This window comes from Gymnogyps californianus, chromosome 5 (assembly GCF_018139145.2).
Source record: "Gymnogyps californianus isolate 813 chromosome 5, ASM1813914v2, whole genome shotgun sequence".
In the NCBI taxonomy this organism is placed as follows: domain Eukaryota; kingdom Metazoa; phylum Chordata; class Aves; order Accipitriformes; family Cathartidae; genus Gymnogyps; species Gymnogyps californianus.
The window spans coordinates 17,866,954-17,878,147 of NC_059475.1; the positions used below are offsets into that span (position 1 = coordinate 17,866,954).

Sequence of the window (11,194 nt, forward strand, 5' to 3'; positions counted from 1 at the left end):
TTTTCTCCTTTAAGTGAGACATAAAGTAGTTATATGCAGGGAAAACAAAACATCTAAGGCAATACTGAAAGCCAGACAGCAAAGCATTCTTTAAAGAAGCTTTTAACACCTGTTTCAGCTGTTCCTCTTATGATAAACCTGACTTCAAATAGAGGCACAATGGGTGTGAAAGTTATCATAATAAGAAAGTTCCATGGAAATGTTCTTGTGCTGTCTGTTTTCTTTCTGTGCTGTCTTTCAAAACAAACCTCCATCTAACTCATAGAATAGCTGGAGACCAGAACAGCATACTTGAGTATGTTCTTGGAAAATACTCTTCTCCCTCTAATCTACATAGACTCTTAATTCATAATAATTTAGAATTATTATGTTGGTTTAAACTTTATTCTCATAAGCAGATCACTGACAAACCCTAGGAATGAGGGCTCAATTGTTGAGATCAAGCAATAAATATGTAATTGCTTCCAAACAAAGGGCACAATTATATTCTTTCTATTTCAGGTATAGCAGAGCCAGAAAGAGACTGGAAAAGGTTCAGATGAACACCACTAAACTCGTGGCTTTTTATCTTTGCTCTTAGGTGGTAGCAGCATGTATTTGGAATCTTATGAAACCCTCAGAAAGCGATTCTTTGAACTTTGCATGGAACCAATCCCAAAATGCATTAGACCCATCCAGCAGCAGCTTTTTCACATAGACTTGAATGTAATGTAACCTGTTAGGGGGAAACTTTGAAATAGTAGTTAGGACAAAGCAGAGGGATTTGAGGAGCCTATGGAGAATCAGATGCTAAGAACAAGGAACTGATGGGAGAAGAGGTGAAGGATGCAGAAAGCTTGTGGACAATACAACGATTTGGAGGCACTGTATGGAAGTTCTTTACACAGTCCCTTTGGACTGCATGGAAAAAGGGATTTGAATGTCAAGCCAGTTTCCAAAAATGAAACCTCGTATAAATTTTAAGTGGTTCATCTCCCCCGTGTTGATGGAAAACATTGTGGCCTCAGTTCTCACACCACGATCAGTTTACATTTGGTACAGGTGGGACATAAGTGGCTGGAGAGACAGAGCTGGACCTAAGGCTCCTTTCTGCTGTCCTTGATTTCCACAGCAGCTGGGGCTAAGTGGCCCTCACCAGAAGCTGAACAGCTGCTGTAATCTGAGTTTATGAGTCCCTGGGCAACAGGTGCATGAGAGTGTTCCAGAAATGCTGCTCTGTTCAGTAAATACTTGCAGGAACACCTCAAAAGGACAAAACTTTTAGGGGGCTCTGGGATGTCTCAGCAGCACAGAACTGCCACCGAGGGTCCATGGCTCTAGTAAGTTACGTGGGTTTTGTGTTTTAGGATTTCTTCTGAGGCCTTTCCTTTTTGCTCAGCATGTCTGCTTTGTTTCCACAGGGTGGATAATTTGTCTAAATATTTTAGTGGCTTGAAAGAACAAGAAAAGCGGTTTAAAGTTATGGAAGCCCAGGTAAGTAATAGTTTTATAGGCATTTATATCAGCTTTAGGATTTCACCATGTTTCTCTCATTTAATGGTGGTTTGGCAGACCCTATTTAGGGATAAAGGGAAGGACAAATGGATCTGTATTAGGGTTTCACTTTCCTTATTTTTTTCTCTCTGGTGATATACATACGTAAAGAAACATTTCTGACTTTCGGTAGAAAGGAGAAAGGGGAATACAGCATTTCTTGCTCTCTTTGCTAGTCTACTTGAGTAGTGTTTATTTCCTTCGTTTAGTATGCTTCTGGAAGCAAATGCTTCATCTTCCCTCCTCCATTCTCTTCCTTCTCCCAACCTTTTCTTTCTTTGAAGCTGTCAGCTTTGAAAATACCCGTATTCTGTCTGATCTGACCTAGACTAATCTTCTTGGACATCAGTTTTTCTAATTTTCTTAGATACCAGATACCAACATCTCGAAGGGAAGTGTCTAACATACAAATGTGAAACACAAATAATAGGAAACCCTATCTTGAGCTTTTGATGACAAACCCTTGAAATATCAACAAATATTTTTTAAAGTCTGAAAATGCTCAGCATTACCATGTGCTATGTAGCACAAGTGTTACTGTTTTCTTTGTCCCTAGAACTCTCCAGTGCAATTTTGGCCTCGCTGAAAGTTCCTTATCTTAATACTCCCATTGCAGTTTCCCTCCCCTTTCTTACTCATTTTATGGCTTCCTGAAAAAAGTCATGCTATTCAATGAACAATGTTGACACCAAATACAGGTCCAAGAGGAACACACAAGAAATGCTTTGATAAGTTTGTGGCAGCTTGAGATGATGCAATATACTGACAAAAAAGGGAAGGTATTTAATACAAATCTTCCTCCAAGACATTTCAACTATTTATTTTAAAAATAAACAAATAAATATATGTGGTATCTCTGATGCTGCTTCAGTCTGCTGCCTAGATTTTTTTTCTTGCAAATTTAAGAATGGATGAAGTACTACAAAAATTCGCTGACTTAGAAATCACTACCTATTTTGTAGATTTGCTACTGTACAGCTGTTATCTCCTCAATGGCAGAGGTTTTAACCAAAACCAACCTCCTGTGCAACCAACCAGCTCCAAACTATACACGTAAGTATTGAAAACAATCATGGAAAAGCTAATTAATACAGCTGAACAATTTAGTTAAAAAAATGCAAGGAAAAAAAAAAGTTGGAAAAGAACCCCATAAGGAGGTACCTAGAGGTAATGGGAATATAAACAAGGAACAGAATATTCATACTTCAGAATGAAAAAGTACCTTTTGCAAAAGACATTTAAAAGCTTTGGGGAAAGTGTGAGTTAGTTAGAATGATCTCACCCAACTTTAAGCATGTAAATAAGTATCTATTTGCCACAGGGTTTCTTGAGAGGATTGTCTTGGGGGTTTCTTGAGTCAATGAGATAGTACTACCGAAGTATTACCAAAACATTTAATATGGATAACAATAATCATTAAAAATAAAAATTGAGCAAACCTCCTACTTTGTTTTAATCAACACAGCTCGTTTGCCTTCAGAGTTGCAACTAGTTCTGTCAGTTAAGAATCTTGTCTTGTGTCCCAGGGCTCCACTGTTTGGAGTTTAAAACGTTAGAGACAGAAACAGACTATTTCTCAGCCACCGCAGGATATCCAACACAATAAAGATTTTGGATACTCTTCTTAATGATCTATTTCAGTATCTACCTATTACTATCTATTACACAAAAAGCCCTCCAAAAACCATAAACTGAACATATATATACATGAGGAAAAAGAAGTAGCTAGAAACTCAGCAAAGTCGTGACGTGACAAGACCTCAAGTCACTCAGACTCGAACCTCAAACTTGACTTGTTAGAAGCTTATAAAACATATGTAAATTGCTTCATTATCAACATTCCAGTAAGAAAAACCATCCTGTAGCATGTTCCCCTGATATTTTAATACTGTAACTGCATAAAAATCAGAAACTTAAATAGCTGAAAAAAAAAGAAGAAACCTGTTTTTATCATTTACTGAGCAAATGCAAAGTAATAGAATCTACAGTATCACTTTATTGTGGATTATTTTCAACATTTTAAAGTTTCTTAAGCAATTACTACTATGCACCCCTTGTCCTAAGGCTTTTAAACAAGCACATGGCTTTTACAATCCTATTAGGTGTGACGAATGCCAACACAGAAGTGCCTTTGCCAGAAAGAAGTGAAAGAGAAGAGCATGCAGATCAGTCTGAGACTGACATCACATACATTGATAATTAAATTTTATTCTCATTTCTTCAGATTAAACCTTTTGTCCTACTGAACTACTGTAGAAGTAAAATCCTAATCTCATGAAGGCCTAAGGCCCAGTTCTCAAAGCCTTTATGTCAAGCACTGTCAATGTTTGACACTACTGGGGATTTCTTGGTCTTCCTCCTTCAATTTCTTGGGCTTTCTTCCCTCCTGCTCCTGTATCGCTTGGTCCTTTCTCCAAAATTCCATTCCACAAATTGCACTAAAAACTTTCTCCTCCAGGATGACTCTACCACCTTATTTTCTAAATACGATCTGCCTTCTGTTCTCCAGATACCACACCCTCAAACCATCGTCATCATTGCTAATTTCCATGTTTCTCTGTTCAAGGGAGTCTCCCTTTTGAAGGGTGATCATTTACGCACTAAAACCCAAGCTACTTCCTTGGCCAAGAAAGCAAGCTCGCATTTCTGAGTTGCTTAGAAAGGAAATCAAGAAATAGTTTCCACAGGAAAGGGCCTGGGATACTGAACTATTACAATCCATACAGTTCCTGGAGTTCTTACAACCCTCAAACGATTGCACTCACCGTCTTCTCTTCCCACGCTAGCTTCTGTGAGGTATTCCTTTGCTGGTATTCCTTATTGAGGGCTCCTCATTCATCCCCAGAAACTGGAATCTTATTGTGTGGTCCTCAAGTGTGCGGTGGTTCGCAGTCACTTTCCAAACACAAAGCAGGTGACCCTCCCGCAGTCAGACCCCCAGCCTCTGCTGCTTGCTTTTTTGTTTCAATGCCAGATCCTAGCTGCTGTCAGCTTGCTGCTGTTAAAGGAGACTTTGCCTTTATGTATCACACCACATGGAACACCCCATCTACACCTCAGTGGTTTTCTGATTTCATTTTACTTTTCTCTCTCAAAGGTCAGGAAAAAAAAAATATCACTTAGAGACTTTAAAGCAAGAATGCGTAGCAAGAATTTTCCTACAAACTAGGAATTTGGACTGTTTGTCATTGTTTTCATTACTTAAACTAGCATGTACATTTTTAGCATACAAAAGCTAGCTGGCTTTATTAGAATTTTGTATGAAAAGATACACTAATAAAATGAATATTACTACCATCCTTCAAAGTGAAATTTCTTTGGAATAATATAAACAGCATCAGAAGTGGGAAGTATTGGGTTGTGGTCTTTCTTACACTGATAAGCTTGAACTGAACTTAATTTCCTCATGCATATAACACTGCTTCTATGCAACATAAACGTAGGTTGTACAAAAGCTTTCTGTTGCCAGAGGTGGGGAAAAAAAAAAATCTCAGATCTGATAAAAATACCTTTCCGACATGAGTCTTTTATTAATAGATATTAATCTTGTTATGATGTCTTCATAAAATAGGCATTTCCCCAGTTTATTCAGCTGTGCCCCAGACCTCAGTGACCCTATTAACAGTGATGGAATTTTGGTACTGTCCTACCTGTTCTTCACCCTAGGCAAGCAGAAGTTATAAAACCAGTAAGTTTGTACTGAGCTACATTTTTTGTCAGGAAGTAACGCATATCTTACAACCAGCATGCCCTGCTCTTGGCAGCAGCTTCCATTCTGAAACGGCTACTATTTTAATTGTGATCAGCACATTAATTATCCACTGGAAACCAAAATCTATCCGTTTGGAATTGTTGTTATGTCCCACTCACATGCATTGGAACAACTGATGTATTTAGCAATGACCCATTAATTAATGTGCATCAAACTGTACACTCATGAGAAAATACATTCTGCTTTTAAAATTAAAAGGTGAATTTCAAAAGATGGAGCAATATTACTCATTTTACATTGTCTTCTGGTTCTGCTGCTGCCAAATGATACATCTGTTCAAACACAAAGACCCAAATGATTTGGGCCTACCAGTCAATTACTGATAAGATGCTGACACCCCCACAGAGGAAGTAACCTCCTCAAATATCCTTCAGAGTTTGAGCAAACACAGTCTAGCAAGAAAGATCACAAATTCTAAAGAAGTAATCTTTCACTACACAGTTATAAATACTAACATTGGGGCTGGTTAATTTAGAATACTGGCAAAAAAATGTCAGTCCAAACTGACCTGAACTAATTTGAGTTTCAAATCATATAACCTTTCAAAGAATTTAGTATTTCAACCTTATTTATAAAATTTATTAACATTCTGTGTGAAAAACTACTATATTTGACATTCATTACAATGTGATTCCTTGTATGAGGTGATTCATCCTATGAGGTGATTCTCTATATATTGAAAAATGATTGAAAATGTTAAAAATGTGAATTTTAGAATCTAAAATATAAGACTTGAGGGAGAAGTTGCAAGACAGTAAGCTTAGAGTAACATTCTAGAAGATTTTCAAGACAACTCTCAAATCAAATAAACTGAGTACTTGTTAAAACTCCTATAGCTGCGTTAATCAGCATGGTTCACGGAGATGAAGAAATCAAGCTACAACTTAAAGTTTATTGAATCCCAAAGAACAAAAAAGTATCCAGTTCTGGTACAAATACCTCATTCCCACCAAATCCACACACAGAATCAATGTGGAAGCAGTACCACCTGGAAAGGACATACAAATGCGCAGGCCAAGAATCATCACATCATATCATACCAGTAAGAGGAAAAGCTGCTGCCCAACTTAACAACTGAAGCTGTTGCGAATTCTGACCTACACTCAATGTGGTGAGACTTTGCTGAAGTCATCCTGAGCTGTCTTCACCAGAATGTATCCAGAGTTGTACCTCTCCACAGGAAACACTGTGTTTTTTAAAATCTTTATCATGTAACGCTAAATAAGGTAAATATTAAGCCAACCTTAAAAAACCTATTGGTTTTGCCAGTTCCCACCAGGGCCCTCCAAACTCATGACTGGGCACCGTTGTGCTTTCACTCTCAAGGGCAATGAGAGAAGGATGTATTAAAAAAAGAAAGGTAAAAAAAAAAAAAAAGGTTTTCCTCCCTGGGACAGGGCCAGGAGAAATCACATCTAGTGGAAGACTAAGTTTTATTTTCATTGTTTAAAAATCTCTACATAATGAGCTCATCATCTTTGTTCCAGGATTCTACAGGATTTGGGAACAGCTCTAAATTTGGGGGTTAGTAGGAAGCCTTGCAGCCTTGTAGCTAACACATCTTTTTCTTTGGCTACTTCAGCCCCAGAGCAAGCCCCAGGGAGCTGCTCAAGCAAACAAAGCACATCTTATTCTCTCCTGCTAGGGTGCAACTATCCTGTGCCCACAGACTTTTCACAAACAAAAAGTCTAGAATGTATTTTAGGTAGCTTAATTTCTAACAATTTTAAATGTTCTTGGTGGCTACGATGCAAACCATTAGACAAAAAGCCATCACATGGTTTCCAGACCAGAAAAAAAAGTCAGAGAAAAAAACCAAACATATCCAAAGACAATACAAGTCCTTGGATGTCTCCAATGTGCTCCATCCTTCAGGACTCTTCCTCCTCCCCTTCATCACCTACTTTAGGTCGGAAATTTTTCCTATTCTTCTTCTTACTGCAATGGAATCCAACCGTTTCCACCGATGGCTCTTCACCTGCGCCACTAAACCTGGCGCTAAGCTTACCTTCTGTGTTCAGGTCCTCCGCCATCATGCACTCCTCCTCTGTTGCCTTTCCACTTCCACTATCTAAGTGCCCCAGCTCTACCTTATCTTCCTCCCTCAAGTCATCAATCTTCTTAAGAGATTTTCCTTTTAGATCTGTTTTCATGTGTTTCTTATCATCCTCCCCTGCTGATGTTTTCTTTTCCAGTCCATCAACACCCCTTTTTGCTGGTTTGGTGAAGACAATCCTCCCAGCTCCACAGCTGGAAGGGTCCTGGTTGAAGTATGGGGTGTAGCTATCTTGGGTAGCTGAGCTTTGTTCCTCCCCTCTTTTCTTCAAACCCTCTAGAAATGCCATGGCCGCTGCCCTGTTAGTCTTGTCACTAGACTCTGAAACTCCATCCAGGCTGTATTTGGTCCAGCGCTCTGGGTGCGCCACATAGTCAGGCACTGCAGGAGAGGTTTTGGGAGCCTGCACTGGTTTGGCTTGCTTTCCCAGGCTTTCTGGAACCATGTTACCTGAAACCGTGGTTGGAGGCAACGGACGTTTAAACCTCCCATCAATAACATTATCTTCAGGCATTGAGGGCACAGACAACTTGGCTGCCTCTTCCAGGCAATCAAAAATGCTCTGGCTACGGAGAGAGAACGTAGAACTCATGCCCTTCAGATGGAACGGCTGGACAGGAGATCTGTGACTGCTGTTTGAAGAGTCGGGGCTCTCCCCTGATCTGTAATCCCCATCATCTACAGATGGCTCCTCAGGAGATATTGTATCAACTTCTGCTTCATCCGCTAATCCCAAATCATCAGAATCAGAATCGCTGAGCGACACTGTGTCTGAGGGCAGAGCTCCTTCGTAGTCTGTAGCACCACCAGCCACTATCCCTAGAAAGGGTTCACCTGCATCCTGATCTCCCATCTTCAAGCTGTCACTCCACTGAGGTCTTTGACGTAGGCACAGGAACAGCTGCAAATACGGTTTTCCAAATGCCCAGCAAGTTTAGCGCCTGGAATACAAAGGAGCATAAGAATTGAACTATGAAATGAGAACCAAGTATAAGACTATCATTCTGTGCCGTGCAAAATAATTATTACTGCAGTATAACAGGCAGCTGTACTTCAGGGATTCCTAAGCAATGGTGCTTGAAATAAAAACATTACTTAAGGAATGAATGCACATTAAAATTGAAGACTTACACAAGACTCAATACAAGAATATGAAGTAATTAAAAATAACGTTGCACACCAAATTTCATTAAAGGTTACAGCAGGTCCAGTTGCTAAAAGATGAGCATAAAGTTTTTGAGCAAATCCGAATACTCCATAACTGTCTTGCACATCTTCTGAGAGACAGCAATGACCTCTCCAAATTACACCCTGCATTTATCATACTGTATAAATCCACAAGAACACATCCTAATCTCTCACACTTTCTTTTGGCCATTACGATCCTTTATTGCATTAGCCACTGTACCTCCTGTCCCAATAACGATCATGTTCTGCCTATTATAAAGGACACTATCACTGATCGAGGTCAGTGGCAGAGAAGCCACAAAAATATCAGGGCTACAGTTTCAGGATTGTTTTAAAGTGACATGAAGTACAAGCTCCACTCCTTCCTTGGGTTTAAGCTCTCACGTCATTACTAGATTCCTGGAATCAGAAAACAAGCCAGCTCAAGAAATCAATCCCACTGGATTAAGAAAACTAATCGCACATACCATGCTTGTGCACGGAAACAAGGAGAGGGTGCAACCAAGGGTCTGCAAGAGCTGGCCCTTCAGTCAGTAAAAAGACAGCGTCATTTGAAGCCTGACTTCCAGTAGTGGCTGGAATACCTGATTCACTCTGCCACCTGCTTGAAGGGAACCTTGCAGAACTGAGGCGGTTGATGATCACACTACCACTTGCCGGGCAATCAGAAACAGAGTTGGCAAACACACACCTCAGTTCAGCTCGCAAAAACGTGAATTACAGAAACAGTTCTAATATATTATTAGAATAAGCTCAGCTACCTAATTATAGGTTCTTCTGAAACGATGCAGTAAACAGACATGGAAAGTCTGTTAGTCACTCACTTTCTCTTGAGACTGAGTCAGCTTCCCCTCCTGAGGGTCAGTTAAAGCCACCAAAGATCTCAGCACTTCCACCCTAGAAAACAAACATTTCCATCAAGATACTGGAAATGTAGTTTTAAAAATAATTCCTTCCCCCCTGAATGACCCAAAGCTGCAGAACTGAGTTCTAAATCTGACACAAACTCATGCTGGTATAAAAGTCTGCAGATATTCCTGGATTTTTGGCAAAAGAACACCGCACAGCCTAATAAGGCAAGCACCACTATATTTACTCAGTCTCCACATTCACATTGCCAACCTTATTCTGTAAAATAGAAGAGAGGTTTTAAAAAAATAAAACTGTAATTTACACGTGCAGTAAAGTATTACTAAATGAACAGTATTAAATGCAGCTAAGAAAATATAAAAATAATAGTTACGCATTGCAAGTACTAAGTGCTGTTAAGTACTAAGACCCCACAGAGTTCTGTTTTCAAAGAAAGGTCATATTCATAGTTAGGGCCAGATCTTCATGAGGCATTAAAACAGAGAAACTTCTGAAGAATCCAACAGACCGAGTGCTACGTTCCATGTAAGGTCTGGCTGTCTTTGACAAAAGGGATCTGATGACTGCTTTTGAAAACATTGCCCTCAGTGTAACTCCTAAATGGGAAATAATAATCTGAAAACCATACATTCTTCCGCTTAGTTTTATAACACATGAAAAGTAATGACTACAACCCAAAAGAGACACTGAAGGACGTAAGTGACTAAAATAGCTGTTTTCAGATGGTAGTATAAGTGTTCATCATAGGCTGTGAATCAGGGTATCTCTTGTCTGAGGGCAGTTACACAGAAAAGAAAAATTTTGCTCCTAAGGAGATGTTTTAGCCTTAACAGCATTAGTAGCCAAACATACTGACCCTTACAGCACACCAGACAGACTCACAGGTTTGTTACGGTGATGTGATCACAGCACAACTCGGATAGGATGGTGTCTCTCCGGATGGGAAGGTCCCCATTGGACTCTTCCATCCTGGTCTTACTCAAACAGGCTCTGTGCATCTTTGTGCAGCCTGTGAGGAAAACAGAGATCCCAGTCACTCCAAACCATGGCCATGAGTCTGCTCTCATCACAGAGACAGCACTGCAGCAAAGCCTGCCAGCAATCCCGTGCCAACAACAGCACAGTCCTTCGGGATGGTGCTCACACAGGCCGCCACACCAAGGAAGAGGGCAGCAGCCCCCAGGCCCTGGCTCACACCTCCAGCGGGCACCCCATCCTGGGGAGGGGAAAACGACAGAGCCCACGGCCTTCCCCAACACCACGGGTGCAGCCTACAACCTCAGCCGTCCTGCCTGCCCGCCTAGGGCCCAGCTCCCTTCCCCGGGCCGGGATCCTGTTGGGTACAAACACACGCACACACCCCGCAAGCCTCTGCACTCCCGGGGCCTGCCACCCTCCTCTAGCCCCCACACCTTTCTCCTCACGACGCAGGGGCGCCTGGAGCCCGCCGCCCGCCGCCCCCGCTCCCCGCTCCCGCTCAGCGCCGCGCACGGAGGCCGCCAACCCCCCGCCACCTCCGGGCACACAGCGCGAACCGGCGGGGAAGGGGGAGGGAAGCGCCCCGTACCCCGACACAGCACGGGCCCGACGCCTCGCCACAGCTGCCGCCCGCCTTTCCCGTCTCTCCCTCCCGCCTACGGCCGCGGCGACGGCCCCCGCGCGCGGCGCGCTGGGACACTGAGTCCCTACCAGCCGCCACGGGACAGCAGTGCGCGGCGGTGAGACTACAACTCCCAGCAGGCAAAGCGGCACGGAAGGGGTGGGAAGCGGTAAGT

At 41.7% G+C, this 11,194-nt stretch overlaps 2 protein-coding genes across 3 annotated transcripts in view; one reads left to right on the forward strand and one right to left on the reverse strand.

Annotated features, from left to right (window-relative positions):
* The window catches only part of TRPM5 (transient receptor potential cation channel subfamily M member 5), a 41,685-nt gene extending 37,617 nt beyond the window's left edge, over positions 1-4,068 (forward strand). The window contains exons 22-24 of the mRNA XM_050897608.1: positions 1,401-1,473; positions 2,496-2,586; positions 3,636-4,068. Of these exons, the coding sequence (XP_050753565.1) occupies positions 1,401-1,473; positions 2,496-2,586; positions 3,636-3,736 (265 nt within the window). The 3' untranslated portion in view covers positions 3,737-4,068. The remainder of the gene's footprint in view (positions 1-1,400; positions 1,474-2,495; positions 2,587-3,635) is intronic.
* Positions 4,069-6,177: 2,109 nt separating this feature from the next.
* TSSC4 (tumor suppressing subtransferable candidate 4) lies at positions 6,178-10,381 on the reverse strand. 2 transcript variants are annotated; one of them, XM_050897589.1, is made up of 3 exons: positions 10,302-10,381; positions 9,374-9,446; positions 6,178-8,302 (listed from the first exon to the last, which is right to left on the reverse strand). In XM_050897589.1, the coding sequence occupies exon 3, from the start codon at positions 8,212-8,214 to the stop codon at positions 7,177-7,179; it is 1,038 nt and encodes a 345-aa protein (XP_050753546.1). In that variant the 5' UTR covers positions 8,215-8,302; positions 9,374-9,446; positions 10,302-10,381; the 3' UTR covers positions 6,178-7,176. The 2 variants fall into 2 exon arrangements, with proteins under 2 accessions (XP_050753546.1, XP_050753547.1); XM_050897590.1 differs by lacking the exon at positions 9,374-9,446.
* Positions 10,382-11,194: the final 813 nt, after the last annotated feature.

Coding starts and splice junctions, on each gene's coding strand:
- TSSC4 (XM_050897590.1), bottom strand. CDS start 8,214: ATGGGAGATCAGGATGCAGGTGAACCCTTTCTAGGGATAGTGGCTGGT.